General features: G+C 44.0%; 1 protein-coding gene across 3 annotated transcripts in view; it reads right to left on the bottom strand.

Annotated features, from left to right (window-relative positions):
• The window catches only part of DOCK5 (dedicator of cytokinesis 5), a 202,951-nt gene that overhangs the window by 25,773 nt on the left and 155,316 nt on the right, over window positions 1-21,862 (bottom strand). For 2 of the 3 annotated variants that reach the window (XM_028114206.2, XM_028114209.2), the window contains exons 32-41: window positions 19,913-19,971; window positions 19,456-19,610; window positions 18,789-18,874; window positions 16,426-16,585; window positions 15,676-15,716; window positions 14,945-15,035; window positions 11,826-11,945; window positions 7,155-7,244; window positions 5,136-5,240; window positions 129-270 (exon numbers count right to left, since the gene is read on the bottom strand). In XM_028114206.2, the coding sequence (XP_027970007.1) occupies window positions 129-270; window positions 5,136-5,240; window positions 7,155-7,244; window positions 11,826-11,945; window positions 14,945-15,035; window positions 15,676-15,716; window positions 16,426-16,585; window positions 18,789-18,874; window positions 19,456-19,610; window positions 19,913-19,971 (1,049 nt within the window). The remainder of the gene's footprint in view (window positions 1-128; window positions 271-5,135; window positions 5,241-7,154; window positions 7,245-11,825; window positions 11,946-14,944; window positions 15,036-15,675; window positions 15,717-16,425; window positions 16,586-18,788; window positions 18,875-19,455; window positions 19,611-19,912; window positions 19,972-21,862) is intronic. The other variant, XM_028114208.2, reaches the window with a different exon arrangement.

Raw genomic sequence — 21,862 nt, 5'->3', positions numbered from 1 at the left:
AATGGGAAACTGAGTCAGAACCGTTAACATGAGTGGTCAGAGGGCAGGACATATCCACGTGCAGAGACGGGACTGAACCCTTAGCTTCTGTGGCTGGGCCGGGCCATGTCTCCCCGAGGTGAGGATACACTGCTTTGGGGACGACTTGATGTCCTCTCCTGGGGGCGTGGTGCTGGTCATCTTCTCGGCATTGGGGAACTGGGTCAGCAACCTCAGGCTGAAGTCTTCTCGCCTCTCATACTCCTTCCCCCGGTAGATGAAGATTTTGTTCTGCAGGTCAGAGACAGCAAGGGGAGTGATTACATATGAAGAGTGAAGGGGCAACTGGAGATCCTGGTGCTGAGGAAGCCACGGCCCTCCCTGGCCGAAGTGCATTCCACCAGCAAGTTCTCACTAAACACCTACTACGTGCCCCGCAGCAACCATCATATCTGGCAAGAGCTCATGGTTTATTGGGGGAGATAAGTCATTGGCATAAAGCTGCCTCAGCAGTGCTTCTCAGAGTGCGGCCCCATGACCACCACCGGTCTGCAAATGGTCCGCACTGACCCACAGGGAGATGAGCTTGTGCCCTAAGGTAGATCCGCAATGTCACCAGGCACACTGTTGAAATTTACCTGATTTTCATAGCAAGACATTCTCAACAAAGGAAGGAAGTGCATGAATTTGCTTCACATGCAAGCCCTTGTTTTATCATGATCCAGTTGTGGACCAGCACTTGGAGTGGCGCTGACTTACAGAACAGAAAAGTATGAAGAGAGCCCACGCAACAAATCTCCATTAACAGAGAACAGGAATAACATATAGCAGTCCGTCTGCAATCCTGAAAATCACTGTGGACGGCGATGTCAAAGGCTCACAGACTATAACTCCACTAAGTCCTATTCTCTCCTTTCTAGTCTACATTCTTTTTCTGTTTAATAAAATTAATAAAATTGGATTTTTTTAGAAAGAAATTTCCTAGGCTCCAGACATAGGAGTAATTTGACTCATAACTGCTGTTGCCCACGCAAGTTCAAATGGAGCCATGTTTCAAAGGTTCTTGCTCATCTGATGATTGCTCAGATGAGTACTTAGCATTGGCAGCCCATACCTGATCCATTTTTTAACTAAACCTTGGGCCCCTATTGTCCTGGAAAATGTTTTTAAAAATCACCTGCCCATTCATCTAGCAAATAGGTATTGGACAAACAGGAGATATGCTAAGACACTAGGGATATAATGATGACCCTACTCTCACAAAACTTACCTTCTGGTGGGCAGAAACAGAAAACAAGTAAGTATGATAGTTTATATAAGTAACAGGATGGCAATATACCTTCTAGGAGAAACACTGATGGCAGGAACAAATGCCAGGTCTTTTGGAATAGATGATGAAGTTTTCCAAGCTGGGAAAGATTTACATGACTAATCCATGCTTTACGTAATTCCATCATGCAGGCAAAGCTGTGGTAGCTAAGGAAGCAGAGTGTACGGCAGCACTAATCATAGGATGTGGACAACAATGTGAATGGAAGCAGACAAGCACAAGGTCAGCACACACTAGCAAGGAGTGAACGAGGGGCTTCGAGGAGAACGTGGCATTGCCTGGGCCCAGATGCACGGACACAGTAAGGAGAGGAAAAGAGAAGGGGAGGACAACCAGCAGGAAGAGTGAAAGGAAGGACAGGGCCACGAGGCAGAAAGTATGGAACTGAAGTAGAAGAAAATAAGCTTGGATGAGCCAGAGCACTGAAAGGCAGGCGCCAGTTCCTGAGGCCTGGGGAATTCCCTGGAGGTTCTAGGAGGGAGCGACATGATGGAGGCAGTGCCTAGACAACCTCAGTGGACAGTGGGGTGTGCATCTAACTGCAGGACCCCCAGGCAGGACTGAGTGGGAGAAGGAGAAGCTACAGGATCTGGTGTGCGACCCTGGTATCTGGTGAAGGGCAAAGATGGGGAGAATCACCGAGGGCTCTGAGCTTGCTGGGCCCAGAGCCGGAGGCTCAGTGGGGCCCCTGACAGAAGCAGGGAAGAAGGAGGCCTGGCTAGGGCTGGGCCAGGGGTGGGGGGAGAGGACAACACGATTTTAGATATTCTGAGTTTGGGGAAATGGTCCATACCACAGAAGGGCCTGGAGGTTACATCACGCAGAGGCTTTTATATTTTTCAGCACTCTCTGACAACACCTGACATCCACAAACCACTTTACAGTTTATAAAGCCCTCCTGTATGCTATTTACTTAATTCTGAAGCAGCCCTGTGACGTGGGCAGTACTTCTCTAACTTACACATCAGAAAACTTGGAGGTTACATGATTTGGTCGAAATCATACAGTCACCCAGCAGATGATGGAGACCCCCCTTTTTCAACTTGAAGGTCTAACCTTTGCCCTGAACCAGTGCTGTCTCCAGCTCATGCCCCCAGATGCATGTGACACAGCAGTCTCTCTCTCTCTCTCACACACACACACACACACACACACGCACACACACGCACACACACACGCACGGCAGGCATCCCTGCCTTATCGGGACTGGAGCACCGAGACTGACCGCCAATCTCGGTCTAGAACCTACTGCAGGGCGCCTTCCCAGACCCTCTCCTTCTGGTGCTCCGTTCTCTCTCCCTGCGCTATCTCCTCCACACTCAAATAACCCACCAACTTTATCCCTAGTTTGGAACTTTCCTTTGAGTTCTGGGTCCAGGTATCAGATTGTTGACTTACATCTGTTGGATGTTCCACGTTACCTCACACTGAGTATGGCCCCAACCAGACTTTCACAAAGAACGTATAAAGATCTGAAAGGCCATCTGCGATCTGGGACCCCAAGCCACCTGCCCCCTCTTCTCCACTTGCCCTCCTGTTCACACTCCTCCAGCCTCACGGCTTTTGAACCCGCTGTTCTCACTTCCTGGCCCCCCCATCTCATCTTTTGATGGCCACCTGGCTTATTCCCCCACTTTTTTCAGGTCCTTGCTCAAATGTCATTTTCTTACTGACATCCTTCCCATTCACTCTATTTAAAATTACAACTCCAACCCCATCACCTGCTTCTTTCTTCCCCCGCCCCAACATTTTCTCCATGATGCGTACGGAGTGTCTACACAGGGTGAGGCATTTTTCTAGGCTACTGGACATACTAAGTGTGTTTACTTTTTGTGTGTCTCCAAGCTAGAATATACGTTCCATAATTTCAAGGATTTGGGTTGTTTTGGACTGTGCCTCCATGCCTATAATACAGCAAGGCACAGAGTAAGAGTTCAATAAATAGTTATTCAATGAATGGACTGAAGCTCTCTACCATGACTCTATTTTCCTGTATTGCTGTCTTAGTGGATGGCTCCACAGCCCTTCCCATTATGCAGCCAGAAATCAAGGAAATCATTCTTGCCACCTCCCTCCTTCCTCACCCACATGTCCCAACAACAATCATCAAATACTGCTACTTTACTATTCAAAATCTTTCCATTTTTCTCTAAAGCCACCTCCCTAGGACAACCGGCCATCCCTTCCCCAACATGTACAACAGTCTCTAAGTGGCTTATCTGTACACATCCAACCATTGTCCGTACCAGCCAGATGATGACTTGCCAACACACAGAGTCCACCATGGTTCCCTCCTGCTCTTGGGGTGCTGACAACACAGCCAGGGCAGCCCCATGGCCCTGCCCTGCGTGTTCTCCCCACGCTTCAGGCCTCAACTCCCCGCTCGCCCCATACCCTCCCTTCCTGGGTACTGCCATGTGCTTGCTTGCCACTTTCTCTGCCTGCAATGCTTTTCTCCTACCACCTTTATCTCCAAAACTCCAAACTCGCCTCTAAATTGCAGCCAAAGCAGAAATTCCCCAGGGAAGTCTTTCCTGACTCTTAAAAAAAAAAAAAAAAATTCAGGCATAAATTACATATAGTAAAATCTACCCTCTTTAGTGTAAAATTCTGTTGAGTTTTGACAAACATAACCATGATCACAATCAAAATACAGAACAGTTTCATCACCATCCAAAATTTCTCCATGCCTCTGAAGCCCAACCCTCCCCTTAAACGACGAGACAACAACTCATCTGCTTTCTACCCCTTATCGTAAGTGTCGGCTTGGCCAGATGCCGTGTACATAAAATCACAGAGCATGCAGACTTTGCGGTCTCAGTTCTTTTACTTAGTACAATGCATCCGAGACTCAGCCACACGCTTGTGTGTATCAGGAGTTTATTCCTATTTATTACTGAGTACTGTTCCATTGTATGGCTATCCCACAGTTTGTTTACCCCTTCGCCAATTGAGGGACATGTGAGTTGTATCCAGTTGTTGGCGATTATAAATAATAAACAATCATGTGATACCCGTCTTGGTCAGTTTCAGTTTCCATTCTTTTGCGTGATTATTAATGTTACACCCGTGAGGCTGTGAATTCCATGACAGTAAGGCCCATATCTGATTCGATTCTGCCCCGTGTGTTCCTGGCATACAGCATGCACTCAGTAAACAGTTACTGAATGAATGGGTTACCTCCTCGTTGGGCACTATGAGGAACGTAAAGTCCTTCCTTTCTCACTTTTTCTTAAATCCGGGAAGGAAAATGAGTCGTATGTTTAAACACAGCCAGCTCTAAAGAGGCTTCCTTTTTTTTTTTTGTGGGGGGGGGAGAATAAGATTTTGTTTGTTTTTTAGATTTTAAAATCAGTATCACGTTACAGAAAATTTTGAGAAGGAAGAAAAACATGGTCCTTCTCACGATTACAACACCTGTTTTTATTTTTGTGAAACTTTTGCAGTCTTGTCCTCGGGATATTTGCTTTCCAACCGGCTCTGGCTGGAAATAAAACAAACAGCTAAATACATCAATCCACACTTTTCCCCAGCCTGACCTGTAGCAGCTGAGCAGCGGAGGCGATGGTTCTGTTTTTCCCTTTTTCATTCCACCTGGGAAAAGTCATTCTACAAAGGAGCTGCCAGAATACCCGAGCTGGGGGTGTGCGGTGAAGTGGCCGGCCACGCAGGAAGTGGTCCCCCCCGCCAACCGCCGACCTCCCACAGCGCGAACATGGGCCTCCAGCTGTTCACACCCTAGGCCCATCTGGAGAAGAGACGAAGACCTCCCCTCCTTCAGACTGCACGGCTTAATGGCTCCGAGGACCACCCTGAGGTTTCTCACCCGGAGGAAAGAAGGGAAGCCCTGACCGTAGTATCCAACGGCAAAGTATTCAGGCTGAGGCCTCATTGCTTTAATGATGTTCTCATAGAACGAGGCTCTTTTTTTCTGGAAAACAAAATAAGACATTCCACAGGGAGGTTACAAGGGCACCACTGAGGGGTGGGGAAGATCAGACTATTTGCTTTGTTGTTTCCCATGGGCCAACAGGCAAATGGAAAGCCTTTGGAAAATACCCTGCAGGCCCAAGAAGTTATCCCTTTCTTGGAGCGAATGGTTTGGACCTGGGTCCGTGAAGGAGCCTTGGAGGGTCTGGCAATCTCTGGAGTTGCCTGCGGGAAGATGCACGCGTGTGTGCGTTCCTCTGTGGAGGGAGGCAGTGTTTAGCTCTCACCAGTTTCCTGAAGAGGGTTCAAAGACCCTTAAAAGGTTAAAAGCCCTTTCTGAGATTCACAGAGGGTGGTTGCACATGAGAAAAGATGATCAAGAACTTTCTGGTTCACGCAGGTGGTTTGGATTAACGTCCTTGGTTCAGTTACAAGTGCCCAGAAGGTGGTGGTGATGTTCTGTTTTTCAGTGTCTGACCCCAGCCCTAGCTTTAATCCTTCCCATGGGAACAGGTTTCCCAGCCAGGGCTAAGAGTAAGCCTTAAAGAAAGCAAAATAGGTAGCCAGACCTGGGGTCTTCAGGGCATGTCCCTAGGACCCTCTCACAATGGTCCCATGATTGTATTACTTTATTTAGGTGAAGGCTTCTAGCACATTTTCTTAGTAGGGTAATGTGTTATATCACTAACCGCTCCATTTAGTTTATGAAATTAAGAAGTGATTTTGTGTGTGTGATAGCAGGGGCTGGTACAACACACCAGCAAGTTCTTTTCTCAAAGTGATCTTGACAACTACCCCCTCAAAAAAGCTACATTTGACCCTTGAACAACATGTGTTTAAAATGGATGAATCCACTTACATGCAGACAGTTTTGATAAATACAGTATAGTACTGGGAGTATTTTCTCTTCCTTTCAATTTTCTTAACATTTTTCTCTAGCTTACTTTATTATAAGAACACAGTATATAACACATATACAAAATATGTGTTGATCAACTGTTTATGTTATCAGTGAGGCTTCTAGTCCACAATAGCCAACAATAGCCTATAAATAGTTAAGTTTGGGGGGAGTCAAAAACTATATGCGGATTTTCACTGGTGGAAGGGGGGGTTGGCGCCCCTAAGCTCCCCACCCTGCACTGTTCAAGGGTCAACTGTATTATTACGTGACAACGGGTGACCTGACCTTTTGTGATTCCACTACTAAAAATTATCAAATGTAATGTGTGTTGGCCTACCACTGGGCATTCAGAGGGTGATTTTTGTTTTGCTATATTGTTTTTAAATAGTTGACCTGTGCCAATGGCCAGGCATAACACACAAGTTCATAGAACTGTGAAAGTACAGCACCCCAGTGACATTTTGGGAGGAGAGAGGCAAAATTTGAGACTCAAGATCCAGAAGAAGCATTTAACAACTTACTAAAATGTGCACAAGGAAAAAAAAAACAACAAAACGAAGGCTCAAAGATTAGCAGTTCATTCATTCAGCAGGACCCTGAGGATGTGGACCACAGAACAGAACAAGTAATTTTGATGAACAGAAGATGTCAGAAAATATTTGAAATATGGACAGTGTTCACAGAAGGCATCACAGAAGGCAGAGTAACTGAGAGGGTAAAGAGGAGATGGGTCAGGAATACAGAGGGTCCCTACGCTAGGGAAACAGAATGCACAGAGAAGAGAGAAGGGTCTGTAGGCAAGGATCCTGAGCCTTTTATCAAAGATAATCTGGAGGAATAATGATAACAGCTTTTGGACCTCATCTTTTTTTCATTTTTCTTTCAAGCAAGGTTTGCTTTGCCACTGTTAAGAACACCGTTTATCTTGACTTCCTCAAATGTACAAAAACATTTTCACGAGCACAAATCTTAGCACCTCTGTTGGACACTTGACATATTCTGACCCGGACTCACCAGCAGGTTTCCGAGGCCCTCGTAGTCAAATACTTTGCTCTCATAAGTCTCAGCCAACTCTTTGCTCAGTTTGATGGCCTTCTCCCACATCTTCAGAAAAAGAAAAGTAGGGTTACAAGCGGAGAACCAATCAGTCACTGATCTGTCTGGGAAAGCCATGCTGACAGTTAACTAAGGAGTCAGGTGGGTTGAGTTTCTGCAGATATTCTCACCACGCCTCACCTCTTGGATCAACTAAACCTTTTCTTCTGACATGATAAAGCTACTATAGCTTGCTGCTTTGCCAGGGGGCATGTTCTGTAATTCTGTTTGCGAGAACATGAAGAACACCATGTGTCCCAAACAAAGCAATACTGTATTGAAAGGGCAAAGCACAAAGACCATTGAGAGCTGAGAGGAACCAGTTCTAAAGCCTGGGTTTTGAGATCATTGAAGTCTTGTTGGAGGGGAAAGGAAGTTAGTGTGGGCCCTAGTTCTGGTTCTGGGGTGTGTGTGCATTTGTGTGTGTGTGCGCACGTGTGTGTGCATGTGCATGCGCTTCCAATTATTAGGTTGTTTGGGACGAGGGGAAAACGGAAGAAAGGCTAACCATTCTGTTGTGTGGAATCTGGGAAACTGTTTCTCCAATTTTGAGAACTGATTCTCTATTTCTGACCAAACTATCTACTTAGTCAAAGAGAATTTTAAGAAAAATTCCTTAAAGCACTGATGACCGTGGAAGTTGCAGCCTCCTGCACATATTTGGTATCTGAGGCTAGCATCCCAGATTGAACCCCCTGTTCACTTTGGTATTTCACAAAATGTCTTTTAGATAGATGCTCTTAATAACACAGCACCTGGTAATTTCCTACTTGATTCTTATTAACCAGGTGCTATGTTCCATTGTGTCTAGCTGCTGAAAGAATGTATGAGCAGTTCATGCAGTTGTAAAACATTTAAAAAAATTCAGTCTTTTAAAATCATCATTTGCCAGATTTGCCCCCTCTGAAATTTCAGGGCCAGGATCCCTGGAAAGGGCTCTGAAACATGCCATATGGAAACCGTTCCAGATCAGCTGGGCCTGGAGCAGGAAGCCGGTTAACAGTATCCAAGAAGTCAAGCTCCCTCCTCATTTCACCAAATACTAAGTTAACTTAGTTATGTCAGAAACAGGAAGACAGCCTGGCACAGAGCTTCTCAAAGTGTGGTCCCTGGTCTCTGGGAGTCCCCAAGATCCTCACACAGGGTCCGTAAGGTCACAATTATCTTCTTAGTAATAATCATACTACTTGCCTTTCTCAGTCCTCATGCTCTGATACAGTGGGGTTTCCCACAGGCTACCGAACGTGTAATACCACGGGAGACTGAATTCAGAAGCAAATAGGAGGATCCCGCTATCTCCCAGATGCTAAAGAGATTTGCGAACATGTCAAACAATGCCACTCAAATTGCTAATTTTTTGGAAAACATAGTAATTTTTAATAAATATGATTTATATATAATAGTAAAAAGTTTGTTCAGAGAACAAGTAAGTAAATGTTTTAAGATTCTCTGTTTTAATTTCTAAGTATACTCTTAGTATCAGTAGATATAATCCATGTGACAAAAAGCTCTTTGGGATCCTCAGTGATTTCTGAGAGGGTCAAGGGGCACAGAGACCAAAGACTTTGAGCAAGTTTTTCATCTGTAAAAGAGATGTAATATCTACCTCATAGGGCTTTAGGGACAATTAAATTAGGAAAAAAAGTCTGGAAATAAGCCAAAACAGTAACTAGCACTAAATAGATTGTAGCTATTTTATTACGATGATTATTTTATTATGATGATTTTTTAAATTTTTTTTTGTTTCAAGTTTTTATTTAAATTCCAGTTAGTTAACATATAGTGTAATATTAGTTTCAGGAGTAGAATTGAGTGATTCATGACTTACATACAGCAACCGGTGCTCATCACAAGTGCCCTCCTTAATGCCCATCCCCCATCTAGCCCATCCCCCACCCACCTCCCTCCAGCAACCCTCAGTTTGTTCTCTATAGTTAAGAGTCTGTTTTATGTTTGCCTCTTTTTTCCTATGTTCATCTGTTTTGTTTCTTAAATTCCACATATGAGCGAATGTCTTTGTCTTTCTCTGACTTATTTTGCTTATTAGCATAATACACTCTAGCTCCATCCATGTCACTGCAAATGGCAAGCTTTCATTCTTTTTTATGGCTGAGTAATATTCCATTGTATATATACACCACATCTTCTTTATGCATTTATCAGCTGTTGGAATTTGGGCTCTTTCCATAATTTGGCTATTGTTGATAGTGCTGCTGTAAACATCGGGGTGCATGTGTCCCTTCAAATGAGCATTTTTGTATCCTTTGGGTAAATACCTAGTAGTGCAGTTGTTGGGTCGTGGGGTAGCTCTATTTTTAACTTTTTGAGGAACCTCCATACTGTTCTCCAGAGTGGCTGCACCAGTTTGCATTCTCACCAACAGTGTAAGAGGGTTCCCCTTTCTCCACATCCTCACCAACATCTGCTGTTTCCTGTGTTGTTGATTTTAGCCATTCTGACAGGTGTGAGGTGGTATCTCATTGTGGTTTTAATTTGTATTTCCCTGATGATGAGTGATGTTGAGTATCTCTCTGCATGTGTCTATTAGCCATTTGGATGGCTTCTTTGGAAAAATGTCCATTCATGTCTTCTGCCCATTTCTTTAACTGGGTTACTTGTTTTTTGGGTGTTGAGCTTGATTAAGTTCTTTATAGATTTTGGATACCAACCCTTTATCAGATACATCATTTGCAAATATCCTTTCCCATTCCAAAGGCTGTCTTGGCTTATTTATTTAACCAACAGGTTCCACTGCTAAACCAGGAACAGTGGCTGCAAGTGGCAGTCCATAAGAACTCCCCGGACCTCTGAAGTGAGTCAAATCTAGGACCTGTTTTGTTTGGATAGCACATGGTTTTCATCTTCCTCCCCCTACCCCTTCCACCTTCTTCCCCCATTTTAAAAGCCTTTCAGCTAGACACGCTTTGTCCAGTTGACAGGAGACTCCACAACTTCCTGCCTAGTTCACATGTTTATTTTGCCTTTTTGAGAGCCCCTGGGGCAATTAATTAGGTTGCTTCTTACCTACAGTGTTAGGCGAGTAGTGGCCTGGGCATGGGATGTGCAGCTGGGGCTGGCCAACAATCTCTAGGGAATGCACTGAAAATGATGGTACTAGCTCCTGGCACTCACAAGATTTAAAAGGTGAAATTATGGGGCGCCTGGGTGGCTCAGTCGGTTGAGCGACTGCCTTCGGCTCAGGTCATGATCCTGGAGTCCCGGGATCGAGTCCCACATCGGGCTCCCTGCTCAGCAGGGAGTCTGCTTCTCCCTCTGACCCTCTTCCCTCTCGTGCTCTCTGTCTCTCATTCTCTCTCTCTCAAATAAATAAATAAAATCTTAAAAAAATAATAAAATAAAATAAAAGGTGAAATTATGGTTATGGAGAGTGGGGCCCCGGGCTGCCCATTATATTCTCCATTGGGTTAAGTATCCTCAACATAACCGATCTTTAGTGACTTCTTTAGCCTAATTTATCTATTCATTTGCTCTCCAACTAAAAGTACCAGAATTCAAAGAAACACATGGGAATAATAAAGAGTAAGTCATGAGTCATTGTTCGAAAATAAAGGATTTATCTGGTCTTTGTCCTGAGTTCCTGGGAGGGAGCTTCTAAACCCCTGGAATTTCTCCAGTGATGGGAGTGTCTGTGTTGTTTCTGATGGGCCCCTCAGACCACACCAGAGTTTATACTAATGAGGGGACTCACAGTGGGCCTCCAGGTGGTCTCAGAACAGGGCTGGCCTTGCCAGAACCGCAGCCCACGGGATTAGAAGATCGGGGCCTTGAGCAACATGGTATCAGCCGGACCTCCAGGGAGGAGAGGGTTGCTGGAGACTGAGTTCACTCAGGCGGCCAAAGATTCAACCAACGAAGCCTTCAAATGAAACCGCAACAAAAACTATGCACAGAGGCTCCAGTAAAATCTTAATGGTGAACATATCAGTTTGCTGGGAGGGTGATGTGCCCTGAATCCACCCCTGGGGAGAGGACACAGAAGCTCTGCATTTGGTATGCTCCTAGACCTTGCCTTCTGTGTTTCTTCAGTTGCCTGGTCCTGATTTGTGTCCTTTAAGATAAAACTGTAATTGTAAGCACAGCACTTTACCAAGTTTTGTTAGTTGTTCCAGCATATTACCAAATCTGAGGGATTCATAGGACGCCCTCCCCCAATTTATCATCAGTCGGTGATACGGGTGGGTGGCCCAGAGATCCCTGAACCGTGGCTGGTGTCTGAAGTGAGGGCTGTCTTACTGGGGACTATTTCCCTAACCTGAGGGAACTGTGCTAACTGTGGGGAGTTAGCATCAGAACTGCACTGCAGGGGCACCTGGGTGGCTCAGTTGGTTAAGCGGCTGCCTTTGACTCAGGTCATGATCCTGGGGTCCTGGGATCGAGCCTCACATCCAGCTCCCTGCTCAGCGGAGAGCCTCTTTTTCCCTCTCCCTCTGCCTGCCACTCTGCCTACTTGTGCTCTCTATCTCTCTGTCAAATAAATAAATAAAATTAAAAAAAAAAAAGAACTGCACTGCAACATTGCAGTCAGTTTCTTCCTTTCCCTAATACGGAAACAGACAGCCCAATACTCACTTTGCCTTTGTCGAAGTATGATATGATTTCTTGGTACAGCTTCTCTTTAAGCTCTTGCTGGGTATAGACATAGTAACTGTCCCTCTGAAGCAAATGGGGTACACAGGGCTTATCAGACCACTGAAAAACAAACAAAAGGAACAAAAGAGATTAACACAACATATTGATTAATTAAATTCATTAACCAAAGGAAATCCATGTAAAAAGTATTTAGCCAATCAAAGTCATGGACATATTTGTATATATTTTTGATTCGGCCATATTATTTATATTATTTATTAAACACAAAAATTTCCCCCCCTCACAAGACATATGCCAGCTTCAAAACAAGTGTCACACCAAATGGGCAACCATGTGAGGCATTCCTGTGAATAGTCAGGAAGGGGGCAGAGAGGGCTGCCCAGCACAACTGCTGGTCACTGAAGGTATCATTCAGACAACAGGATGAAAGAAAAAAATTTGAAGTATAAAAATGGGAAGGAAGGGGTAAAACTATGACCGTGTACAAAGACCGTATTCTTCGTAATCCATCCCTTCACAAAGCGTGCCAACTGAACGACTATCACGGATAATGAGAGAATTAAGCAGCGGCAAAAAAATTAACAAATTCAGAAATAATTTAGAGACGGATTTCCCAGGAATAGATAACCATGCTGAAGAGAGAAGACCCCAACAGGAATAAACCCCAAATGAGAAGATATCCAGGCACAACAACGTGAATGTACTTAAGGCCACTGAACGGTCCACTTAAAAATGGTTAAAACAGTAAAAGTTATGTTCTGTGTATTTTACCATAATTAAATTAAAAAGAAAAGGCATAACAAGGAATATGTAAGACTTCTTTTTTTTTTTAAAAGATTTTATTTTTATTTATTTATTAGAGAGCGAGAGAGAGAGAGAGAGAGAGAGGGTCAGAAGGAGAAGCAGGCTCCCCACTGAGCTGGGAGCCTGATGCGGGGCTCGATCCCAGGACTCCGGGATCATGACCTGAGCCGAAGGCAGTCGCTTAACCAACTGAGCCACCCAGGCGCCCCGGAATATGTAAGACTTCTATACAAAAAGTTTAATACACCCTTGAAGGGCATGAAAGCAGACCTGAACAAATGGAAAGTCCTATTATGTTTCTGGATAAGAAAATGCTGCTCCATAAACATGGAAATTCTCCCTGTATCAATGTTTCAATTTCATGATTCCAAAGTGCATATGGAAAAATAAACAAAAAGGAACAGGGCAGAAAACTCTGAAAAAAGAACAGCAATGAAGAGTAACTACCAGGTAGTAAAAACGTACCATAAAACAGTGTGGTCCTGGTGCGTGAACAGACAGAGTGTTCATTCAGACCATGCAAAAGTATATGCAATCTGGCAAGAGACTTGCCTTGTGTAGCGATTTACTACATGATAAAGATGGAATATCATCCCAAGGAGGAAAATACGGACTATACTTAATAAACAGCAGCCCTAAATTCAGTAGCTAGCTGGGGGCGGCAAGGGGGGGGGGAGTTGCATCCACACCTCATACTTTATACCAGCGTAGAGAGTTAAACTTTCTGAGCAGCACAGATGAAAAGACCTACCGTCACCGAGACACCGGAGTCTCTGTGATCATTCCACGGTCAACAAGCCCTCCCACCATCCCATATACAATAAGCCTGTCAGTGCACTGAACTTGAATATGAATTGTGAATGGCTGCCTTGGGAAGTGGTGAGGCAGAGGACTCCTGTTTTTAATGACAAAGTTAAGAACGATGCACATGTGTTATTTTAGTGTAAAAATTAAATTATACCAGAAAATGAATTGCTAGGGGCAAGAATGGAGACAGGGAGATGTAACAGGGGGCTACCGTCGTGCTCTAGGGGAGAGACAATGGACCAGGGCACAGCAATGAAGGTAAAGAAAAGTGGATAGAAAGGAGATACAATCAGGATGCCTAAGAGATGCCTGCACTCCCGTGCTCACTGCAGCTGAGACACGGAAACAACCTAAGCATCCAACGATGGATAAAGAAGATGTGGGATAAATATGCAATGGATGTCATTCAGCCACGGGAATGAAGGAAATCCTGCCATTCTGGGCAACCCAGATGGACCTTGAGGGTGTTACAAGCGAAACAAGCCAGACAGAGAAAGACAAATACTATACGATAGCTCTTCCACATGGACTCTAAGAAAAGCCCAACACATGAAAACAGAGGGCACAGTGGTGGTTACTGGGATTCGGGGGAGATGTTACTGAAGGATGAAGTAGAGCCAGAGCATAAATAAATCTTGGACTCTAATGCATGATGATTACAGACAACAATACTGGATCACAAACTTCACATTTTCTCGGAGACTAGATCTTAATCGTTCCCACCCTGAAAAAAAAATAAAGGTAAGTATGTGCCTTGAGAGAGGTGTTCATGGATGCTACAGGTCTGCGATTCTAGCTCGGCCCCGAAGTAGGAGGGTGAATAAAAGATGACAACAGGTATTTGCCTGAGCGCCTGGCTAGATGGAGGTGACCTTTAGTAAAATGGGAAGAAAGAAGAGGGTAGGAATGGATCCAAGAACACCGTGGGGAATGACAGCTTCTGTTACTGCCGTGAGAAGTGCGAGCTGTCTATTAGCCGCTCACGGATTGTGATATGGAAAGAACAGTTCATACGTGAATGCAAAATCAGAGGACTGGTCAGAGCTAGAAAGCATCATTCTGGATCCATGACATATAGGTGTATTTATATCCATGGCACACTACTTGGACTTTGTAAGAGAGTATAAGTAGGAAAGACTGCTATACTCATTTACAACTCATTTCTTGGCAGTTCTACAATGTTTTTTTACATACATTAATCAACGTGTATTTTGTGTTTTCAATCAGACTGTCAATTACTGGAGGCCCGTAAGGCTGTGCTCTGCTTCCAGAGGATTTTTAAATAAATGATAACTGACATTTTCCCAATCTTGGTCAGAAAATTAGCTGTGCTTGTTTAGAAGGCATACGAGCGCTCTTGGATAAAAGGATCTCTCCTGAATAAGGCTCCTTCCCATCCAAAATCATGAAGCGTGCAGGATTTCGTCCCAAAGGGCTTGGACAGTTGACTTCCCTCCAATGGAAAAAGGCATCCCTGATGCACTTACCTGCAGCAGCTCAGCATGTAGGAGGAGGGTATAGGCGGCTTCTGTGTAGTTTTCAGAGTCTCGGTGCAAATCCCGCAGCTTGTACAAGTACCTGGTCAGAAGGGGAGGAAGGAGGCACTCTGCCGCTCGGGTTCAGCTCATTCCACAACCAGGCCGCAGCCTGCTTCCCCGTCTTTCCCTCCCTCCTCCTTTCTCACAGATGAAGGAATCCATCACCTCCTGTCTCCCCCTCCCTCTAGCCCTCTCTTCCCACTCCATCTGCTCTAGTTTATACTCTTCCTTTAATGCAGTGGTGCTTAATTTTTTTTTAAATGTCATGGACCTCTTTGGGAAGCTAGTAAGAGCTATCGAATCTCTCCCCAAGGAAATGCATATAGTTAAAGTCCAAGTTTGTTTCATGCTCAGGGCTTCCAGCATCCCAGGCTGATGGTCCTTGACAGAAGGCACCCGTCGATCCTTGCCTCTGCCCAATGCTGCATTTCCTGACTGCTCTGGCCAGTCTTCTTTCCTTCCCTGGAATCCGAACACTATCCTCCCCATGCACTCCCTCAGACTGTATTTATTTATCTGTCTAAACAGTTTACCTTTTTGGGGGAAGGGGGTAGATCACCTACTTTCTGGTGTCTCTCAAAGCAGCAAGCATGGTGTTGGGACTTAGTATTTGCTTACCGAAGAAATAAATAATAAAGCCATGACATAAATGGCAAAAGCAGAAACCTCCTCCAGCTTACCTTATGTATATGTCCTCTCTCTTCTTTTCTTTGTAAAAATTCTACCGAAAAAAAGGGTGGCAAAAATATCAATGTAAGTCAAAAGTTATGGAGAAGCTAGCCACAGAAATGGCCAAACCACTACTTTTGCTTTTCAACAGTGTCACTTTTCCAGAGGTTATTGTTTTCCTTTATCAAATACTCCCACAAAGAAAGGCAGTGACCATTGATAAAGATAAGTAGAAGAATTCTTTTAGGACCATGCATCTAAAAAACATGAGGGCCTCTAAGTGAACAGACAGCCAACCGATACTCAAGTCAATGGATGGTCTTTTTTTTTCTCAAGGGTCAGTGGAGTGGGGTTCTTCATTTATATTAAGCAAAGCATAGCAGCCTAAACGGAGGTCTGTGGTCCCGGTTATATATATCTAGGGAAAGGCAAGACCACAGAGTTCTACCACCATGAGGATTCCATAGACTCCCTCCTCTAGTTTCTGATGCAATATTTCCAACAACAAAGCAACCACATATAAACAAGAGAGAGAAAAAGGTGAAGGATGGCCTTCGAGTAAGAGTTGAGCCAAGAGCTTATGTTTCACTTTCCATCCCCATGTCTGTGGGAGCGGATATCTGAGTCCAAAGCTGAGTCAGCAGTTCCAACTGGACTCAGCAGGACATAGACTCCATACAGGTGGCCCCAGGGTACCTTTGTGCCTACTGAGAGCTGAGCCATGCTTGCAGGGGTGGTCAACCCGGGGGCCTGGCACCTACCAGCACGTTCACAGTACAGCTCATGCGGTTCTCCTTGCTCTCGTCATGCATGATAATGGTTCTGTAGTCCAACAGGTGCTCTAACAGGCTGCTGACCAGGAATGCAAACACTTCTCCAGAGGTGGAGAGGTATTTATGTTTCCGGCAATGTTCTAGGAGCCTGGAAGCGTGGAGGTAGAGACAAATGCCCATGTTGCATACTGTCTGTCATTCCAGCACCGTTAATGAGCACTGTCCAAGGTCCTGGCAGCAGGTGGCGCCAGACCAGGAGACACACACCTTTCTGTGTAAGGCCATCCTATCCCAGGGCTTCGCTTATGCCGACCCTCCTGGTGATCTCTCCTGGTGACTCAAGTCCTACATTGTCTTCAGGGCTTTGGCTCAAGTCCCACTGTCACTTAGAATCCCAGCCCACGATGCCCATCTTTGAACTTCTATCTGTACTTGTTTTTTGTTTTTGTCTTTTGTCAATACCACAGAAATGAGAACCTTTGCCCAAAAGGTTTATGTAGCCTATCTGATCACTCTACTGAAACTGAAAGAGACCATCTTCCTATGTCTTTATTCTCCCTAAAGCCTAGCACTTCAAGGGCATCCCGTGGGCATTCTGGAAAGCCTTGAATCAGTGCCCAGTCTAGAGGACCCTAGGAATCTAGTGCACATCCACACACATGCCTCTTCAGATGAAAGTGCTATTTAGGCCACAACAACAAAATTGCAAAATTATAAGTAAATAAGCTGAGGATAAACTTTTGATCTAAACCTTCTCCTGCTGGACCCAAATAGAACAAAGCTACTCTATGGGGGCTTCTTGGATTTGACAAGAAGAAATCTCGGCGAACAAGAGATAAAGAAAGAAATGGGCTCAAAGAATTAGCCCAGACTTTAGGATTACTCTTGAACACTGGAGATTGGTGTAGTCACATTTTTCTGAGTTAGTGATTCAGGAAGAATGAAGAAAAAAGATCTTACAGTGAAAAATCAGATTGGGATTTAAAAAAAAAGGGTAGTTTATCATTTGTAAATTGTGTGTGTATATACGTGTATATGTATGTAATTTCTCCATTTAATTCCTGTACGAGATATGAATTACAAGAGTGATAACGTGGGAAGGTTTGAAACTCAAACAAGTAGACTTAACGGAAACAGGATAAAAAGACCAACGAACGGGTCTTGTCATCCACTAAAAGCAAAATAAGATAAGAGTTCTGGTTCTTGAAAATATAGTTGAGTCATCAATTCAGTTCCATTTCTGAGCAGCCAGTGTGCTGGTTCCTTAAATCTTAAAAAAACAAAAAAGAAAACAGAGTTGGGAGTCCCTGTCCCCAAGCATAGTCTAGTGCGTGCCACTCCCACAAAAGAGGTGGACAACAAAATGACGGAGGCATATGCCCAATCAACAGGTGACACAGCTGGTCAGTATCACAAAGGCTCAGAGAACCCACAAAATGAGTAGGCTCAGGTGGTGAGCACCATGGATGATGGAGGACTTGAGGATGGTAGCCGTGACCAGCACAAACCCACAGCAGCGACGCTCCATCAGCACAGGCTCGGTTAACAGATGCTGTGCTAACGCATCACCTTATTTAATCCTCAACCAATACCAAAGTGTACGCGCCATTCGTGCGAATGAAAATGAGAGAGCCATCGGAGAGGTCGTCAGAACACTGGTCCAAAGTCATGCTCCTGGGATATGGTGAAAACGAGATTTGAAGGTTTCTCTAACTCCAACCTCCAAGTGTTTTTAACCACCTTTTTATGTTGTAATCCCATGTGTGCAAAGGAGAATTCAGAGGGCAGGAGGGGTGCGCGGGGCATGTGTGGGTGGGTAGGGAGTGGCGGGGATACTGTGAGCACAGGAGGAAATAGAAATGGTGGATGTGGGGGAGGTGGGCAGGGCAGTGCAAAGATCAGCCGGCTGGAGATATAACAGGTGTTCTTCGAGGCCCTCTATAGGGCAGAAGATATTTTTAAAGGTAAAGTGGACTTTGAAATGTTTTTTTTCCTTCCTCCTTTAAAATGGTGCTTTGAAGCCATAATTAGAGGCACTAGCACTTTTGGTGAAGTTCAGCGATTCAAACACTGGGCAAAATGCCATTGCTCTGTACATCTCCCCCTTCTCCTCCATCTGCTCTGTTCTCGAGGGGCCGGCTGGCCAGGAAAACACAGACATTTGACTCCCTCAGACAAACAAATGTCAGCAGTGGATGGTGGAAACTCCATTAACCCCACCGAGGACCATTTGTGGTGGTGACCCCAGTGCTTCTGGAACTACTCGACTAGTCTGTAAGGGTAGCAGAAATTTGCTTCTCTCCCTTGCTAAATGATGCATCCACCTGAGACTTTGTTTCTGAAATACTCACAGTTTTTCCAGAAGGATTTTGTATTGTTCATCTCCTCTGCCCCCTTCCACCTCTTGGTCCAGCTTTGTGATCAACTCGTTCTCAAACTGAAAGCAGAGTCAGACTTTCACAGGAGAATGCCAGGTATCCTTAGAAGAGGACATGTAAGACACCCAGCCAACCTTCCTAGATTCGACCCAACCCCTTTATTGAACTGTAAACGCTTTCCAACATATTCTAGGGGAAGATCGTACTTCATGTCATCCATTAATCACGTACCAGGCCTCTACCAAAACGCTCTAAACTCGTCTCATGTTATTTTGCTTTACGTTGCAGGAAAAAAAATGCCCTTTCTTCCTCTGAAGGAGACCTCAAAATAAGAGACCACTGCATCAGTCCCCCAATCCATGGCATTATTTTTGCAGCTGTGCTGCAACAGATAGGATTAAGATGTGTGATGTCAAATTTTAATTACCCAGAGATGCAGTGCCGTTTTAGGAAACACATGTAGCAAAAAGATGGTTTCTAGAACATCCGATTCTGTCTCTAATTGTTTTACAAAATGAAAAGTAAACAGTTTTTAGACCAACTTGGATTTGTATTACTCAGGCAACTGCTTCTCTCTAGAGAAAGAAAGAGCAAGTGTTGACTATCTGTGCATCCGGAAGATTCCAGTTCTACCACTTACCATGTGGAAATTGCCGTTCCCACTAAAGTTGAACTCACACTGCATCATGTCAAAGAAAATGGGGATGGTGGCTTTCCGGAGCTCAACCTCAGGGGTCAGGGTGACCTCTAGAATTGGACCCACCATGGAGGGGATGAATTTGATTTTGTGGGGACCTGAAATGAAAGTAAGTGAGGGTATTGAAAAGTGATTTCACTGGAAGTCAAGCATCACCACACTCCTCCATGGGGCCAGAAGAAAAGAAAAAGGTCACGTGGGTAAATCAACTCAATTCAGAAATGAGTGCCTAAATATTTTATTCTGTTGTCATAATACAAGAGCTACAAGTCAACTTTCATTTCTAGACACACCGACAAAGAGGTCTCAGGGTTACTGAGACTTAAAATCAAAAGAACCCATCATGGGGTGCTCATTACATAGGAGTTGTGCGTGGGCCGGTTCAAGGTCATACACTCACCCAGGTTATACCACATGTCCCGGATTCTGAAGCCGATTTCCTTTCTCATGTCTCCGTATCTAGGAAGAAGATCATAAACAAGAAAGAGATCTGCAGTGGAAATAAGTGCATATATTAAAATGATGAGGCAAGTAAAGATGGCCATTTGCTCCTCTCGGTCACATTTATGACAGGTTTGAAGCAAGGTCACTTTAAGAAATGCAGTCAATACCAAAAAGAGCCCCCAAAGAGAACTGAGCCACATGGATAGGGGGACTTTACTAGCAGGAGGGGGCCAAATGAGAACACTGAAAAGTAACAGAAAAATAAAATTGTCAAACTTATTGAAGGGAGAAGGGGGAGAAGCATTCTGGCCAATATTAAGCAAAGAAACAAAACAAAACATAACAAGCATGAATGAAAAGGAAGATGAATGAGATATGATTTATATAGTCATGTGATTAATGTCTAACAAACATACTGACTTTATACATTTTTTATTTGAGTAACCCATCTGCAAACCAGTACGTTCTTCAAAGTACTCACACTGAGAAGCTCGAGATATATTTTCTCAGTCGGGGGGGGGGGTGCTGTCCCCAGAGGAATGAACGTTGGTCCTCTGGGGCGCGGCAGGCTTACTGTTCTTACATATGAAGTTCAAATATACATATAGCATACAAACAGATATGCAGTATATCTATGGTATTAATATTTCAGGGGGGTGTGATTAGAAAACCAAAAAAAAAAATTTCTGAAAAGGTTCCTTATAGGAGTCGATAATGAAAAAAAAGAGAGAGAAACATTGATCTAGACAGTGGTTTGTGGCTGGAGATGAATCAAAATCACCTGGATATCTCTTAAAGAATACAGAGGCCTGAGGCTACCCCACACCGCAACCACAGAGGCTGGGGGCTGGGAAAATGAGAAATATGGCCAATGTTCCCAGGGAACTCTAATAAGGACCTATGGCCCATCCTACAACCGTATTTCGACATTTTCTGCTCATTGCACCAAACATTGTTTTCAAATTCCTCCTCTGTAAATGCCTTCAGAAACCAGTATAAAATTTTTATTTAAAGACTTCTCCTACAAAAACAAAACAAAAACAAACTTCTCTTACTATTCCATTTTAACAAAAACACCTAATTTTATTAATTTATACTAGGTAAGCATATGTAGTTAATGTCTGGCACATAAACAATAAATGATAATTACTCCTATTGTTTATTAATACTGCTGTTGATGCTACTGCTACTAAAAATAAGAGAAATCTTGAAAAAAACTGATTTGTATTTCTATAACATTAATAAAAATGTTTTCCCAAGGTGCACCTTTGCCCATATGCATATATATTTTATATAGCTTGTCCTCAGTCACACTTCCCTCTAATCAAAACCAGAATCATTAAGCCTAACTAGCCAGTTTATTTATCAGACTTGGCATCAACTAACTTCACTTTTGATTGTTTAACCAAAATCAAATCCATCCTTGAAAGAAGTTATGTCACTTAAGATAGTCTAAAGGATAAGAGATCCATCTTAAAAACTCAATTTTCTCTACATACCCACCCCATAGGGAAATCTGTAAAACCGGTTTTACTTTTATCTTTGAGATTTAAATCTCAACCTCTCAGCCACCGTATCAGTGTTTTAGGGAGAAACCAGGGGTAGAGAGACACCAAATAATTTGCCTAGAATCCCCAACATCCCGGCAAGGGAACAGAGCTCAAATTTCACAGCCTTTAAATGACACATTTCTCACATTCTATTTAACTACACAGTCCTGAGTTTCCAGGCTCCCCGTGAACTCTGAAACAGACCAGGAAGGAAAGCAATGAAAAGCTTCCCTAAATCTCTCATCGCTCTCGGTCATATGTCCACGTGAAATTCTGAGCCAGGAATCTGGAGGGCATTTTTAGGGGATGTGTTAGTCTTGGACCCTCTGCTGAAGTGCCCTAGAGGTGAAACGGTG

Source organism: Eumetopias jubatus, unplaced genomic scaffold (assembly GCF_037043125.1).
Source record: "Eumetopias jubatus isolate StellerSeaLion01/CBP00866 unplaced genomic scaffold, mEumJub1_p1.0 scaffold_2, whole genome shotgun sequence".
NCBI classification, from domain to species: Eukaryota; Metazoa; Chordata; class Mammalia; order Carnivora; family Otariidae; genus Eumetopias; species Eumetopias jubatus.
Note: the sequence above shows the minus strand (reverse complement) of the source record. Positions and strands in the feature narration are given on the sequence as shown.